Raw genomic sequence first — 18,462 nt, 5'->3', positions numbered from 1 at the left:
TTAATATATTCTAATTGAATATTCTCCGAGAAATTATCTAGGCATTCTCAGCAATTTGATTTTACTTTCATTTCTTAAGGAACTTTCAGCTGCATAAATACAGCTATTAAAGCAATTCAAAAAGGGAACATTTTCTGCTCAGACAAGAGAACTCTAAACACAAAGAATCTAAAAATTTCTTTCATATGATTGATTAAATCATAGAGCCCAAGACAGCTGAATCATTAAATGACTGCTTTCCTTCAGTCCCTCTGGCTTTAGCAAGGACAATATAAATTCCCCACGGGTCTGAATACAAGGAAATACAATATGTATAATTACAGTATAGGCTTGAATGCTGTTGTAAGAGAATTTCAAATGGAGCATTTATGCTGTAGCTGCACTTTTCAATCCGTAATGCTGTGTGTGTGCGTGCATGTAAAGCCCATAAAGCACTGGGCATCTGCTTCCTTCGACCTAGATTCCCAAATGGTACACGCCGGTGTAGCCCCACCAGCTCTGGCAGAGATGCGTGAATTTACATCAGGATCTGGCCTTCTATTTCTGTGAAATGCTGGAGATTAAGAATGACATCTTCACACGCCAGGGAGAAGGCAAACAAAGGAACGTAGTTTGAGGAATATATTTAGTGTAGTATATGTTTAGGAACCTGCTTTAAACTGCATGTTTATACGAAATTTCAAATGGACGTGTCAAGAAAGTAGCAATCTGTCCTATTTCCCTTTCTCCATTCATTCTGTGTGCTGAGTCCTGGTTTGGTAACACACACAGAGGACAGATCAATACCAGAGCCAAGACCGTGGCAACACAAATACTTAATGAATCATTTTCCTGCTAATCTTTCTCTCTTTGGCGTCAGGTTGGTTTGTGGCGTGAAATCACAGTCAAGAGCCAAGAGCTGTTGCAATCTACATCCTTTAACCAGCTTTCAAAGAAAGGCTGCGCCTCTACAGAGCAACACGACATGCATGATGTCCCATTTCCCCTCCACCCTCTGGGCTTGCTTCTTCTTATCTCTGCCTGACTGTCACAATAAAGACCACATCGCCTAATTTCTGAATTTCAGCTGGTGATGCTGACAGGGGTACCAAGGACGAGATGTACTGAGAGCCAGAACTAGCAATTTTTTTTTTTTTTTTTTTTTTGGTGGTTGGTAAGGCAAAAGAAACACCTGTTCCCGTGAAGAACAAGGAAGATCTAGGCCTATTTGTAATCAAGGCTGTCCGTGTCTCTCTCAGGAAAAGTAAGGTCTGACGTCCTTTGGGAAGCATTTGCAAGGCCTTTTCTCAACAAACCTTCTCTCACCACAGACAGATGCCATCTGTCTTGCAGCTGGGAGTTAATGGATTCTGAGCTGCCAATTTCACAGCAGTAAGCAACGTGGTTGATAGAGGAGGCATGAGGGATTTCCTACAACAAAACTATTTAAAACAGTGCAAAGTTGTGTGCTGAAATAGCCATGAGGAGCAAAGGAAATGGCAATATTGAGGGCTGGTGGTCCAAGCCGGCGGGGATGCGGCAGCTCAGTGTACCTCATGTATATCTCCAACACCGGGATTTTAGACTTTCGGAGAACTGTCTCACCACACCTATCTCCTGCGCCAGGATGGGCTACGGCACACAAATAGACTGTGGAGCTCTTGAGTGCGCTATCAGCTTTTTTCATATTAAGTATCCAATTTCACTGTATAGCTTAACATGTGCTAAACCCAGCCATGAGTCCACCGCGGGGTTTTCTAGTGTGCTAAGAAGAGCTCTCTGCTCCATTAACATGCACCGTGCCGCAGAAAACCCAACCAATCAACGACACCTCTGCTAAGAAGCAACGCAAGAGTCTTCAGGTATATTACATTCCGCCAACTTTCCAAACCACTTCAGGACTTTCTGATTAAATTTACATAAAATGCATCCTTTCCTCTTATTCCCTGTTATACACATTAGATTATTTCTAGTATTCTTGTGTCTGAGATTACCAGCGCTCGGATATGAGAGAGCATGCTGTGCCTGTAGCACGCAATCAAGGCAGTTTGTACGAGCACCAAGGTCCTGTCTCGGTCATCCTCAGTGGATTTTCATACTGGTGTAATGAGAATGAACAAGTTGTTTATCGTAAGAGAGCTAATGGGCAAATACCACATTTTTCAGTTCCAAGTTTAATAAAGGCAAACTGGAAAAATTAGGGTCTATGCAGATCAGCTTAGAGACAGGCAGCTCCTAAGAGCTCTAGAGAGGTCCTGGAGATAAAGCTGGAAGTTTGGAGCATTCATAAAGGTGAATACGGTTACAGTGGTTGATAGAGGAGCCCGTTATCTAAGCATGCCATGACCAAAGGCCGGTCCTGCACAAGACTGTGGGTCTTTTAAATGAATGATTTTCATGCAGCCCAGTGAGATGGGCCAAGACTTCAGCCTTGAAAACCGACTCAAGATTCCTGTTAGAAGAAGCTAGAGACTTGCATGTGGATCCAAAACTGAGATACTTTTTGAAGTTCAAAAGAGGATGAAATACAAGATTAGCTAATGGATAATTAGATAATAGATAATTAAGAATTAGCTACACATGTAGCTAAAAGGGATGAGTCAGTGAGAAAATAGACGGTACTCAGCAAGGGCGCAACTATTTAATATATTATCTCAGTTGATCAGTGTGCCTGCATGAGTCATTTGCTTGGAGAAGGAGGGGGATTTCATATTGTTTTTGTATTTTAATAGGCATTTTTATGGACCTCATAGTTATAATAATGAGAGTACCTGACAATTAGTAATGAAATTATCCTCACTACAGTAAAATATTTCACAGCATGTAAAATATTATTCCTAATACTAAGGTAGAAGTGAAGCACAAGGAAATTAAACCCAAGATTTTCATAAATGTTTGCAAAATAAATAAGCATATATCAATAGAATTTGATAACTGTTTTCTCAGCTCAAAGACAAAACCAAAATTCGCAAAACATTTTTTATACCAATAAAAATTATTTTTAGCTTATACATGTCAGATGTTTATTTAAACTCCTTGAAGAATAAGTAAATCTTTTCAGCAGCCAAAACTAATCAGAAATTCCTATTATTATTTTTTACATATTATTTTTCTGAAATACATTTCCTAGTTAGTGTGGTTGACGCATATGAACAGACATGGATGTTCCTTTGAAAGAAAAAACCCTGTAATTAACAGAGGGTTTTTTGGCAGGGATCATGTTGTGATGTCTTCCTTTTTTCTTTTTTTTCCTAAAAACTTTTTCATTTAATGTATTTTATCAGAATGAAATGGTTTAATGAGCAGAGAATTATAGTTGATCCCAGCTGAACCAGACAGGGCTGCATTTCGAGGTATGTGGCTCCCATCAAGCTGCATTCACCTTTGCTATGATTTAAACTTCATTCAGGCACAGCCTTGCTAAAAATACTGACAAGTAACTAATCAACTTCCATAAAATGGAATTTTTACCTTCACAATAGGAAGCAGGAGTAGGAGGGAACCCAAAAGATTTGCCTATGCATTTGAAATTAGTCTGACCTATAAAAACGCAAACAGCAAGTGGTACTATGAAAATGTACTTCTGGTAAGGCTTTTTGGTTTTTTAATATTCAGATTTTTCATGCCATCCCTTCCTCTCCTTGGAGGTAACCAGAACCAAAGATAGCATAATGGAGGGACTGGTTTCCATTAGTTATACCTATAAAATGTAAGCTCAAGCAGGGCTCTCTGGATCAAAAAAAGTTCAGTGTCCAGAAACTAGCGTTAGGTTTGAACGCTTTATATAAAGTAGCAGAGAAAACTGTGACAGACATGTACAAATGGGATCTGAGCTGTAACTTCACATGTGCACTTCTAGCTCCGGTTTGTGAGCAGATGGACACAAAAATATTCAGTGCCCAGTGAGCAAAAGCATGGGAAATCAGATCAAAACTGTTACCTAGATCTAGGAGACAGCAGAATGCTCCAGGGCAATCTGAAGATTATGTGGATGGAAATAATCAGATAGCGCTGGTCTTTGAAGACGTTAATTTGTCCTATTCTGGATAATTAAAGAGCAAAGTCTAACAGGGAAAGCTGTAACTCCTGCTAGGAATCACCCAAGCTTCACGTTAAGGGGCCAGCAAACGTGCCAGATGCTCCAGATGAGCAGAAACTAAACCCAAGCCTGAAACATCAGGGGTCTCACGCTTAACCAGTTTGGACTCTTTGTACGATCTTCCCTGTCATTACGATACTTTCTGTATGTCAGGTGAAAAGGAAAGCAGCCCTTTGTAAGCCATTTCTTTCCTTCCCACCCCATCTTTTACTTCATTTTCAGTGTTTCCTCTAGCACCTGTATTTAAAAACTGCAATGGAAAATATCGCTGAAAATCTGGAAGCTCTGTGTTTTCATCAGCTAGGTTATCTTTCCAAGGTTACTGGTAGTTTAAGTGATGAATATCAATTCTTCTGTACTTATATAAAATTTATTATTTGTCACTTTCATTAATACTGGAGTTTTGCATTCTTGAGTCCTTCTGTTTCATCTCCAGACTGTAGGGGGAAAAAGTGCCACAGAGATTTCAGTCCTTATAAATCAATGAATTTGCCATGGTAAGCTGGTGCCAAGTTGTCCTCTCGCTGTCTAGTCAAAGCTCAAAAGAAATCAGCAGGGAGTGGGACAGGGTGTAAGTTCATTTTGCAAGTACTCTGCTTATTTTTCACAGGAATTCAAGAATTAATCTAAATTATTAATCTGATTTAGGAAGATATTTTTGACACATCAGGTTATTCTCCTCTTCAGACATTTCTTCAGCTTAGTAGGACAACACATTAATGGGCCACTCCATACCCAGCACTGTTGACCACACAAAGACTCCCTGGCTTCCCTCCCTGATTTTCCAGAACAGACATAAAAACATTTGCCACCTGCTACTTTTTTATTCTTTGTCGTACTTCCCTAATTGCACAAAGAAATGACACCAACGATTCAAGTTTACCCAATACCTGGTGAATTGGGAATATGCACCTTCACTCACTGCATGAGTCATTGCAAAGTTCACCTGAACTTCTAAAGGACTCCGCAAGCTCCTTTCGTCCTCCCAGACATGGGCTGTGCAGAAGAGTATCAGCTAATCAGCGTGGAACAGGTAATGACGACAACTCATTTGAATCCAGGCACTGTTTCAAGATGACTAGGTGAACTTTCTGAGAAGGGATGCCAATGACACGCCACTGTTGCTCAAAATAAGTTCTGAAATTTTCTAATTGTCACCATTTTCTTCCAAGGGAAGAGCTGAAAAAGTCTGCCAGGGAATTCTTTTTTTGCAGCTAATCTTTCTACTGCTCCAGAAACTGAAACCAGCACCCGCAAGAGGAATAGCAACATGTATTTCTGTTTTGCTAACACTTATCAACAGCAGTAATATATCAACCAAATGTGTCTGTCAAAGGCCCCTTTCCCCTTCTTTTTCTTTTCCTGTCATCCAATAATCATCACAGAAAACCACATGGGTAAACTTGATCTCAGAGATGATCCTTGTAAAGAAAGAAACTAGCAACATACAGAAGATGAGGGACCCATCTGCAGCGGCGGCAGGCAGCCAACCTCCTCGAGCCCCGCCACACATCTGTACTCCGGCTTTGCGAAGGAAGGGAAGGATGCAGCACCCCCTCGTCGCTGGGTGTCACCGAGCCCAGCTTTACACCTGCAGCCGTTTTCTGGATGAGAGCGTGGGCAAAGTGCCATCTTGGCAGCGGTTCCAGCGTCTCTTGAGGGACTGGCTGGAAGGAGGCGATTAGGCTGCCGTTCAGCTGGGGGAGGGAAAACTGGGGCAAGCCGCTTTGGAAAAGAAGCATTTCAGCAGCGTGTAAAAGGCAACTTCTCTTGCGCAAGGGAGGAAGAGCAGAGAGCCTGTGCTTCGAGCCAGACTTCCCATGCCATGAGCTTGGACCACACCTACTACTTCACTAGACCTGCTGCAACATTACCATTATTATTATTATTATTTCTGTTTCTTTTTTTAACTTACCCGAACCAGCTGCTGCGGAAAGGGTCCTCTGGAGTTTTCTGGCACGTTGATCGGTGGGATGACCCAGTCTCGCTTTTGCCGCCGCAGGCCGTTAGCGCTCTGATGCTGGCGCCACGGGAGCAGAGTGTCGCTTTGCTGCTGCGCCAGTTCTGCGGGCACAATCTTCCTTCCTTTTGGCTGTTTTGGAAACAAGAAAGCAGAACCAGTTAGCTTCTTCCTCGCGTCTTAGGACTTCTCCCAACAGCAGCGCTCCCCTGTGTGCAAATGGTCACATGTAACTGTGAAAATTACTGTTATTAACATGATATATTTCTGCACCACAAAGACACAATATGCTTTACTGGCAACTCTGCTGCCACTTCATTTTCACAAATATATGAAGCTGTCACTCTCAAATCAAGATGCCTCCCAGAATATATCGTCTTCATTACACCAGCTGCAGGGAGCTTTAGCGGCGCATTGGGGTAAAGAAGTTTCTGCAAATTTCTAATAAATGCAACCTACCAGAACATGAAAAAAGGGAGAGAATTCCTTTACAGCCTCTGTCACGGCCCCAGTTTTATAGTATGAAGCTGCTCTGCTCCTTAGCATTAACAGGGTTACAGTAACCTGCAGTCTGTGGTTCTGCAGACGCATCCTACCAAACCAACCCAACCACAACCAGGGGGAGAGTCAGCTCCACGGCTGCAAAGGTGAATTACTTCAACTTCTTAGTGCTTCATGAGGAATGACCTTTTTATACGAGCTGGGTTTTGAAAACAAATCCCAAACACACATCTCCCCGCACAGCCTGGGAAGTGTAACACATCTCGGTTAGAAAACAATTTTCATTATATGGGGTGCTTTTGAGTCCTTTGTGATTTTTTTTTTTGAACTACGGTTTCTGCCCACGGCATCCTTTGGTGTTGGACACATTAAAATGCTGTGGCATAAAAATGGAAATGGTGAAACCATGGCTTGGACTTAAAGAGTCTCGTTCATTATTAGAAAACTTCTGCCTTACAGAATGATGAATCAATGAAATGCAGATTTGGAGAAGCTCTTCAGAGGTTACCCAGTCCCAATACTTAAATACTTTGTGGCCTTCTAGGATTCCAGGCATTACTTCTGGAAAGTCTGCAGAAAAGATAACTGACAAAGACAAGCTTTTTTTTACCATATGGTGACCTGCACTCCCATCAGAAAATGTTTAAACTTTCATAAATCGGAAAGATTGTGAGCCACATTCTCTTCATTTGAGGCAAGATCCAGTGGGAACACTATTCTCTGCATTTTACAATTTTCAGCTTTTTTCTCAAAAAAACCCACCCAAAAAACAACACCCCAAAACCCAAGAACACCACAGGAAAAACCAGCCAAGTATTTTTGAGGCTCCTGCAATTTTAAGCCACAGTCACTTTTAGTCTTACCCAAAATGTACAAACTCAAACATCCTACAAACATTTGCAAGCAGTTATCCGTAGGCACTGATTTCAGGGGGAATCATTGCTTCGGGGTTTATAGTTTGATGTAAATCCATCTATTAGTACGTTTCAGTTCTTGATCTGGAAGTGCAATGAAGCAGGCAGTCACCTAAAAACCATACAGTCTATGAAATCTAAACAGTATATGCAACTGAGTGGTGGCTCCAAAGCTGTGTGGACCTTCTGGATGCCGAAAGCTGGACACCACAGCGAGGAGGCCGCTCGTACAGCTTGATCGTGGCTCTGACCTGTGTTACCTGTGGAGGGCAGACATCCACTGGCTGCTATGGTTGGAAGCATTTGTGCAAAAACACAGCTATTTTTACTGCAAACCTTAAAAATGAGCCAGTTCCAGCGGCTGAATTTTCACAGAACAGACAAATGTGGTCTTTTTCAGTCACACACGTAGCCACTTTTCTCAAACCCTCTCTCACGATAACTCGTGCCTCCAAGGTGACTGCTGTTTTGTGTTCGCCTGAATGCTGTTTTATACACCTTCAACAAGCATCACCGCTAAGCTGCTGCAAGATCACTATACCACTGTTCAATATTTAGATGTTGTTCTAAAAATACTCACTTAAGCGCATAACGAACAAAGAAACAGCATCACGATGCGGCAGTGGGAGACTTGCTCGGGATATTCAGGATACTGGTAGGTACTGCTGAGCTCATCCTTCCCATGGGATGCAATATGCTATATCCGATAGAGTCTTCAACTAAAAAGGGTTTTATCACCAGAAAGGTATCTTTTCTGAACACTGATGAAAACAATGTTATCTAAAGAAGATACCCAGAAATGAATGTCAACATGTAATAGGACTACCAGACATGAGCTACAGGGAAGTGGATATCCCCCCCCTTTTTTTTAAATTGGCTTATGATTCCCGAATGGGGATCCTTTGAGAGCAGGTATTTGGATCAGTTTATATAATTGGCAAGTGAGCATGGGGACAGATTATGAAAGGATGGTCAAATAATTTGTGCTCTGCTGAGTTTACACAGTGGAATGAGTCTGAACTAAAGACAGACTTGAGAATTAACATGAATCCCAAAGCTCCATGTATACTGAAATAATTAGTGTCAGCTCAGCAAGGCAGTACCAGCCTTTTTAGTCTTTATGAAATATTTGCTGGCAGGTGACTAGACAGTGACTAGCTTGCTTGTCACTCTTGATGATGTTTTCCTACATTAGAATAAATCATCAACATGACTCTGCATTGGGTATGTAGAATTTCAAAAGCGTCTTGCAACAACAATTTTTTTTCTTAAACAACAGCTCTTTTTTATCTTCATTTGTTGACGATGCATTCTCACGACCTTAATTTCTCTGGTGTTGTTTAAATACGTTGTACATGTTTTCTGCTGTTTAAAAGCTGCGAGACAAATGCAGTAACAAAGTCTGGTGAGTACAAATGCCAGAACTATTCAGATCTCTGACTGAAACGTCCAAAACCATCTCTGGAATAACGGCAACGACTAACCGCGAGCCCCAGAAAACTCTCCTGTACTTTCGAATTTGCAAACATCTAAAGTTCAACTCAAAAGCAGAGTGTGACACAAAGTAAAATTAATGATAAAATACAGCTTCCAATTCTGGTTTTGCTGAATAACAGTTTTCACTGAGGTAACAACTGCTCCTTCTCTCATGGCCTTACTGGCCATACGCAGTCTCAGGCAGAGAATTCCAAAAGATAAAATATTCCTCCACCTTTTGTAGTGTCATCAGAACACAATCTGTCCACAGTCTTTCTCACAATCAAATCGAGCACCTCTACTGCTGCTGCTCCAGGGTGGCTTCCCTCCTGCTGCTTTTGTGAGGTGCCACCACCCTCTGGCGAGAGGATGACGGGCGTTTGCAGCAAACCAGGGAAGCCCGTCCATGAAACGCACGCCCAGGGGGAGATGGAATCCACTCTCCATTCTGAAAATTACATTTATAATTCGTTACAACAGGATCAAACACCAAGCATGGAACATGTGAGCATGGTCTTTGGCAAGAGACAGACAATTAAACAAGGCTATAAAATAGTCAGATAATTTAGTAATTATGCCTGTCTATTACTTTAAGACATTGATAGGCTAGAGAAATACAGCTGAACCAAAACAGATGAAAACACTCAAGTTCAAGGAGAAAAAGTGATTATAAAGTGTGGGATGAAGAAAAACAACAGGAGAAAAGACCATGCTGGGATGTAAATTTGTTATGAATTTGGATTCAGTATGATCTAATGCCTTAGTATTCACATTAGGGCAGAATTTTTTAGAGCTTGCTAATGAAGCGATGTAAAGCGTGCTGTGCTAGCTGGATTATTTAAAGCCTACATCCTGCAAAACTGGGATCAACGCTTTGCTCTGAGTTGTCCAGTGTCTCTTCCAATGGGCTTGTAGCCCGTAACTGCAACATATGTATGCACAATGCCAACGTGGGCAAATCATAATGCAGCTATTGCGTCTTCTGCTAACAAAACGCTTCTTTCTCTGAAAAGGGCAACTACAATATTCGCTGTGAGCCCTGCAGGACTGGGGAAGAGTCTCTCAGAGACCATCCTCCTGAGTTGGGTCAGGTAGTCACACTGACGAGCTGAGGATTTAACTGCAGGACAGTGCGGCAGAACCTACCCTACAACCCCCCTTCCCACTCTTTTGGGTTTTTTTAACTGGGCTATCGGTTAAAGTCAATTACAAACATACTGAAGTCAACTGGAAACCTTTCACTGAGATGACAGGTCAAGCTCTCAGAAAGCAACGTGAGGTTGAAGGAGGCACAGTCTCATCTGTAAGGATTGTGCAAAGATCTTTCTTCTCAAAGGATGCTCCACAGAAGGTGTAGGGCTTTCTTGAAGTCCATGGCAGTGACTTCAATGGCATCTTAGAAGAATAATTTCCAATCCCTTTTCAGTCTAGCATTGCATTTAATGATGGTGAACACAACCTGCTGCATTCGGAGGAGGATACGTAGCTAAACCCGTAGGGACTGTCAGACTTTAAAAGCAAACAGATTTAGGAAACCTTACTCCAAACTGGTGAGGCTGTATGGTGCTCTGACTAACTCCATTTACGCCATGGCGCTGAGAGCTCAGGGAGATTCCTTGTCTGCATTTAGCTCTGGCAATAAAAGGTAAGTCAGAATAGCCGTCCAGCTAGTGGCTGTGTATGAGCTCCTGCCACTGTCAGTCTGTGGCTTGTCAGCCTTTCGTTTGTTGGGAGACTCGGGCTAAAATCAAACCCTACTCACAAAAGAGGTCAAACAATAATCCGCTGAAAGAACAGGACACGTGGGATACCTATAGCCCCCCAAGCCCCATCTCCGCTCATGAAAAGAAGGCTGCGAGCCACTGACTTTCACTAGTCCACAAATAAAACCAGTGAGTGTGAAGAAATACCAGCTTTCACCTTCCGCTACACTTAGCAGTAGCCAGTCTCGCCAGCTGGCACGTCTCCCCTCCCAGCCAACCTGCCTGTGATATCCGTCAGCCTCTGGCTACAGAGACATCTGGAAGTTATTATCCAGCAGAGCGTATCACAAACCCATTTACATAATATAACATCATATTTTGTGTTCCTGCTTAGCTGAACATTTTGGATCACTCTAATGTTTGGGTAAATAAGCCACCATTCTCTGCATATAAATAACAGTGCGTCTTAGGGTGCGTTTATTGGAGATTATTAATTTTATAGGGCTCAACCCTCAAATCGAAATGCTCTAGATTCAGCACTAAAATACATTATTCTTGCACTTGGAATAAGAAGTACCTGTGATCGGAGGAGAGGTAATAAGGCTTTTATTTCCCAAGTATCAAAATTATTTACGATTCAACCAGTGTTTTATTTATATGCCACTCTTATTATTTTCACAGGATCTTTAACACTTCACACTAGACATTTTTCAGAAAAGAAATAATACTTGGCTTGCTTTGTTTCTAGTGTCACTCCTAGGGTTTAACCGAGGCTACGTGTTTTTAATATATTTTTATCAATACAAGGGGATACAAAGCCACCTTTAGTCCACTGCTCAAACATATTCCCCTTCATCTCCTACATCAATACATATTTTGAAAACTGGTGCCGTTTTCTACCAAGGAAAAAAATCTATTTAAAAATATTTAATCTGAAGCATTTTTGCAGGTTTCCATGGTAGCTGTGGAAAGGACAGGAGAAAATGATATTTACTAAACAGAAAATAAGACAATGAAAATATAGCTTAGTTCTTTAACAAAGGGAACATGAGAGCGCTGCAAAATAAACATTTGCATGAATTCTGTTCTAAGGAGACAACACTTTGCTGACATCAGGGACGGCAGTGGAGGACGAATGAGCCCTGTTTTCCCAAAATGCACCATTTCCCCAGTTTTTGATCTTTTAGCAGAGCGAGATATTTCATTTTGTGTTCTCATACAGTACAATGAAAGGGTTGCAGAACAAAAGGCAAATTTATTTATTTTAGGGTAATTGATTCTTTTCTATTTAGGTCATTGCTGAATTCACCGAAGTTGGAGACAGGAAAAAAATAGTTTTATGAAGATCAGACTTTTTTGTTTTAGACTTTATTACAGTCGATCTCTGTGAAGGTATTCTTTAGGAACCGCACAGGTAAGGAATCCATAACCTGTTTCTCTCCTTATCCACCTTCCAGAAATCTGTTATGACTATCTATATTAGCTCTATTTACTAATAGTTGTAAGCCGTGGTAAATTTAATCAAAGATAGCTTCATGTCACGTCCCATTACCATCACGGCATAAATTGCTATTCATGAATGATTTGTGTCAAAGCGGTCTGAAAACTAGTGTTTTAGCAGCAAGATGTTCCAATGTGCACAGTTCTTCAGCAGGGGCATTAAATTAATGTGTTTGCAGAGAAGCCACTAATTGACAATGAGACGTGATTTTGGCAGTAGATTTCCACTTTAAAGATAATGAACAGTGTTCAGATACAGAGAAGAACCCCCTCTGCTCTTAAAACTATACTAATAATTTCTGATATAAACAGGAATAGAGGGAACCAATCCTGTCAGGATATTTCAAGTGCCAAATCAAGCTGTTTGATCATCATGACTTACAAAAGCAAACAGTGGAATCTCAGCGTTTGTGACCTTTATCAAATCTGGCTACATAGAGTCAGGAATGTTATGTTTGGTTAGGAACTCATTAAACAAAATTACCTCTCCATTTATAGAAACCATACAATTACAGTATAAAACATTTTAATTAAATCAGCTAGTTAAGCAAAAATTCATTACTTTTTTTTTTTTTTTATCACCTAGCAGTGGCGCTGCATAGAGCGGTTCGCATTAGAGTCAATTAGTAAGAAAAATTGTCAGATTTGGCAAGTGCGTGAGCTTCCAGAACACATCAGCTGACAGGGAAGAAAAAGTTTGACTAAAATCTAACAGAGTTACTGCCCCCAGAGGAGGAGAATGAGCCACGGAAAATGCACACACATGCACCGGCCATGCCCAATGCCCCGCTCTCCCAAGGAGTCTGTGTCAAAGCTGAGCAGCCACCCCTATGTGCACTGTTCCTTGATAGCTGAAAAATGAGGCATGCATGCAAATTTAAGGTTGTGAGGTATCTGGCTGGCTTTGCAGACTTTGGAAAATTTTATCCGATACAACTAATAAAACACGATCAGTGTGAGTGAGGAATCAAACTGTTCCTTAACACTGTAGGGCTGCAAAGCAAGAAAAAAGCTGAAGAAGAATAACAGGTAAAAGCAGGAAATTTTTAAATAGGGAGAACACAACACTCTGGTTTATAAGTCAGGCAGGAGAAGATCCTTTCTTCACAAAAGACGCAGCAGGGCCCTTAGTGGGCAACTGTAATGAAATGCAAAGATAAGTCTGGACTCTAGAGAAAAAGAGACATCCGCGAGCTCTCGGCAAAACCCACAAGGTTGCCATAGAAGACTCTTATTTAAAAAAAACAAATACAGGTTATTCTCTTAGAAAACCTAACAAGGTTAGTCGCCCAGATAAGGACCTCGTAGACACAGACTGCAGCTAACGTGCAAGCTTGCGCCTTGAGCCAGAACATGGCTTTTCAGGTGGCTGCTGCCCAGGTCACCCCCACTGGGATAGATGATGTTGATTTTTCCCAGTACAATTTAACTGAAATTCAGAAATCACCCGAGCTCACCCACACCTGTTTGCCTAAACATTTGGTAAATTATCACTGTTTTAAGTTGAAATCTGGTAAGTCGCCAGAGCACTTCAATATGCTTTGCTTTTGTACTAGCAGAATAAGGACACCTGCAGGCAATGCACGCTCACGTTCATTACTGCGCAGACATGAAATGCGAAAGGTATCTCTAAGGCGAGGGAAGTTTCAGCTGGGGTGGAGAAGCAGAGCTGTGCTGAAACTTGTTCTGTGGTTCCACACCGCACTGATGATTAGAGATATCTCCTGGACTGTGTGCTGCTTTCAAGATTTGAAATGATGTTCTTCCTCTTCCATTCTCTGTAAGAACCACGTACCAAAGCAGGTACATAAGAAATCCATCTGCCTTTGGTGCAATCTTTTATGGTTCCCACAGGTTTCAAGCACCTGTGATACTCTTCTTGTCATTGTCAGGCTCCGAATATTACAAGAGCCTTCAATGAACAGAGGAAGATGACATCATCCACAAAGCACAGCTCTTGATGTACTTTTCTTCCTCATTTTAAGGCTTGAACATCTTATCCCAACATGAAAAGTTCTGATGAGGCTGTTTCCTTGTAAAGTTCCCCACATCAACTTGACCTTTTCACATCCCCTTTGTAAGATCTCATCTCACAGTGCTTCTTAGGTAGGATTGTTTAAGAAACATCTAAATTACTGTTGTACTCTACCTTCTAGTGTTTACAAAAAGACACTTCTATCTTCAAGTTAATGTCATTCTCGTAATTGGAAGAAGCCATACACAATGGCTTCAGAACTACAAGTACTTCTCAAGAGCATGGCTATTACAGAATACTACACACTTCTTACCTGTTCAGATACCTACAGGACAGGAAGAAAGGTGGCAGATCTCATCATATACTATAAAGTAAAAACTGCTACTGCAGCTTGATAGTAACTCTCAATCTGTACATATCTTGTTGAGAAAAATGTATGAAATATCTGGGCTAGCAAGCTGAGTTCTTCTACCCAGATAAAACTTCTAACAAACAATTGGAAAAATTGTTCCAAACCACATTTCTTTTGTTTCTAGAACTCAGCCTACTACAATCGTTCCTCATCACAGAAAGAAGCAGGAGCAAATCCACCCCTTAACAAGCCTGTGAAAAATTTTAATCTCATTTTATTTTTCTAAAGCAATGAGGTTCAAAAGATACATGAATTAAAATAATCATAATGAATTAAATGTAACAATATTCCTTCTCTTCATAATGTTTGCAAGTGAAAAGATCACAAGAGATTTAAGAGATCACAAGCACCACTGCTACTTTAGCACAAAGCAAAGTAATTCATTCTGGTACTTCTCCCCAGTGCTAGCGTGCGAGTTTGCCCTTTCAAGTTATCCTTTGGTTATTTCAAGGGGCTCTTGAGAAAAGGCTGTTCTTCTTTCATTCCCCAATTCTGGAGTGCACCTAAGCAAATGCTTAAATTTGAGCACGTGACCACATTCAATTTATCTCCATTTGCACGATGAAATTTGAGCGTGTGTTTAAATGCTTTGCTGGACGGAGCCAGCGTTTGAAATCCCGCTCCTCACTGGTGGTAACGACAGCCCGCTCGGCCCACCCTGCCACGCTGGGCACCCGCGCCGGGCTGGTCCTCCTCGCTCCTCCGGCCGGCAGCGCCCAGGCAGCAGAACGGGACGCAGCTGCGCGACCACGAACCACGTCCGGCCAGCAAGGACCTGGGCTCCAGAAGTCGGGAGGAACCGAAGCCCTCCTTCACCCTGAGCTTGGGACTACCAAGCTGTCTCAGCTCGCAGGGCTAAAGACAAGACAGGTGGACACTACAGCCCCTAAAAAAAGGTTTATTTTAATGCATGTGCCTGCATGAATCAATTTTTTGTCTTCACTCAAGCTCATGTTTACACACAACTGTCAATGGACTACCACCGCAATGAAGGTTTTCTCAGCAGATTCAGTCCAAAATATTTTTTGGAAGTGGCAGTCCGACTTCAGCAGTTAACAACAAAGAATGTGAAACCAGAGGTCAAAGGCTTTGATCTGGCAAGGGCAAGGCACACATCACAGGCAGGCAGTACGCAGCAGGCCAAGGGTTTTGTTTTATCAGAAAAAAAACTTATTTCCGCGTAGGCAGTTCAATCCTTAGGACTTCTTTTTGTTTGAAGGAAGACAGATCTGCAGTGAATTTCACTTACGGATGATCTTTCTAGTACGGCTTTGAGCCTGACCCTTGCTAAGATGCTGACTATTTAAGAACTAAATTCAGCAAGTGCAGCACTCGGAAGCTTCCCATAGTGGGCTGATTTTCCAAGACAATGACCACCTGTATGTCATATCTTATCTTGGTTTCAGTGCGAGGCAATGCGATTCAACACACCTGAAAATCAGGCCAAGTAAGTTCAAGTGTTTTCACAAACAGCACTTTCATCTCGTGCGATGATTAAATGCTAGATGTTCAAATTCTCTTCAGCATGAGGTCAGACAAGGTCACCTGACGCATCTTCATTAGACTTCCACAATTAACATGAGCAGTCTCACTGCTAACAATTATATGATATTCATTTACTAGTCATCCGCTTTCTGATCTTTTCCACTGATCTGATTTGTTAAAACCCCAAACAATGTCTCACAAGTTACCTAAAGAAAACAGAAATCTCTGTATCTAGCCTGACTGACTGTGATCAGTCAAGGCCTTGTTTCACTGATGAAGATAAAGAAATAAAAATGATGCCAGCTGCCGTTTCGCCGGACTTAGTAACTCCCTCGGATCCCCCCCCAGAAGCAGTGAAACAGGACAGCCCCACCAGTACAGTCCAGTACTTAAAACGTGTATAAATATGTCCAGAAAAAGGCAGGATGACAAATACAGGCTCATTTCTTCAGCCCCTCTCCAGGGACAACACAGTTTGATGGGGCAAACTCCATCGCCCTGATGCCATATATAATACCTCATTCCAGTGCAGGGGAAGGAAGGAAAGGGAACAAATGCGGTGGCTCTTTTCCCCATTTCTTCCAAGCACACCCACTTGAGAGCATCAGGAAGACCAGGAGCGCTGGAAGCACAACTCCCACTTAAGCTGTAATTTTCTGCCATCAAGGGAAGGCTACATCTTCATCACTCCCAGGCCCCGCGCAGAGCATCCTGGCGAGCACAATAACCGAGGTCATAAACAAGATCAGTGCTGAATAAGCCTTTCCTTGCCCAGAGACCTTTGTATTTGTCATCAGCAATAAAAGGCTGTACTGGAATTTAAAATCTCAGACAGGTAAAATGCCAGAGATGATTATTTAAGGGCTTTAAATAAAAAAAAAACCCTGGCTGTAAGAATCGGCTTTTCACATTCATATTTTATGGCTGTGGACTCATACCTGGGTTATGAAAGAAGCCCAAAATAAGATGAGACATAATAAAACACAAGCTGGGCTTAAGTGAGGCTTGATTTTTGACAGTAGTTCTCAATGTTTTAAACACTAGCTGCAGAACCATCTATTTGCAAGATTTTAATTGCACAACTCCCAGTGATTTAACGTTGCAAAAATTTACATACTTCCATGCTCAGAATTTGAGAAGCTAAGACAATGACAAACTTAGGTTGACATAAACAGGAGTCAAAGAAAACAGTATTTTTTTTTTTTTCTAAAATAAGTCGCTGGCAGCAGATGACTGGCATCCTACATGTACTGAATATATCCTGTATCTCCAAGCTCTTTTGCTGTGAATTCCTTTCTATGCTCTATTTCTTTGGTCCTGATTTTAACTCATGAGGTGAGAACTATAGAAAAATACATAAACTAATAAAGACAAAAATTTGCCAGACATGCCTTAACATGCTTTGACACATACAAGCACTGAAAAATAAAGAAAAGATCAATACGAAAGAGTGGCCCAGAACTTCAGATGGGACAAGCCAACACGGGTAGTGGGGGACGCTGATTAGCAAGGAGTGACAAGGAGGAGCTTGGACTGTACGGACCCAGAGGGCAGTGCGGGAAGCGAAGGACAGATGGGACACATCCATCCATGCACTTAGGAACTGACTTCAGTTTCTGCAACTAGGAAACAGAGGACAGAAACGCCACTGTTCACAAACTTAATCTTCATTTTTAGACTTCTGGTTGAATCGATATTGAATTGCTAGAAATAATAGCATGCACTCTTGGAAAAGAAGACACTGCACTGCTAATTCCAGATAAGTAAAGTCTGGCTTTACATTGTTTTCTTCTGGAGCATTATCCCACTCAAGTTTATCTTTCCTAAATGCCGACACAAGCTACAAGGACTTTATATTATTTCATAAAAAACTTTTTTTCTTTTATTTTCTTTCTTTCTCTTCTTCTTTCCAAATTATCCCCACAGGTCCAATTGATACTTTCAATTGCAACAACAGGCAGCCAGACAAGAACAGTACAAGAAACTTTATCTTAAGTATTTATTGTTATGCTAGAATATCATTCAGTTTCCTCTGGGGTAATTCAGCACTCCTCTGGGAAATATGTGACCTCATTTGCATTTTCTAATTGAATTGCTATCAGGTTTCCTGCAAGACTGAACAAAAAAAGTTCCTAGAGTTACTAACATCACTCGTATTAACCAGAAAAAAGTTTACGTTTAAGTGTTTGCTGGGGAGGAGGGGAAAACGTATGCTTCATGTATCATAAAACAAGTTTTAAAAACATTTACCTTCTTTGCTATCATTTCAGCCTACTAGCATTAAACTTTAATGTAGTAGTTAGAATTCTTTCATTACAGTGGTTATCAGTGAAAATTTGCAGATTTGTCCAGGTTATTCAGTCATCTAAAGCAATGAGCACATTTATAAGGCCTACACCATGAAGGAGGGGAAACTGTCATTGCCTTGGGTCACTTACCATTAAAATGTCAGCTTGCA

The 18,462-nt window shown here is 41.4% G+C and overlaps 1 protein-coding gene across 1 annotated transcript in view; it reads right to left on the bottom strand.

Annotated features, from left to right (window-relative positions):
* CDH4 (cadherin 4) overlaps positions 1-18,462 on the bottom strand; it is a gene marked incomplete at both ends in the record, with an annotated part of 463,510 nt that overhangs the window by 157,390 nt on the left and 287,658 nt on the right. The window contains one exon of the mRNA XM_082326152.1: positions 5,994-6,170. Coding sequence (XP_082182278.1) covers positions 5,994-6,170 — 177 coding nt within the window. The remainder of the gene's footprint in view (positions 1-5,993; positions 6,171-18,462) is intronic.

Source organism: Platalea leucorodia (genome assembly GCF_965183815.1).
Source record: "Platalea leucorodia genome assembly, chromosome: 13".
Taxonomy (NCBI): domain Eukaryota; kingdom Metazoa; phylum Chordata; class Aves; order Pelecaniformes; family Threskiornithidae; genus Platalea; species Platalea leucorodia.
This window is presented reverse-complemented; position numbering and strand designations above follow the sequence as displayed.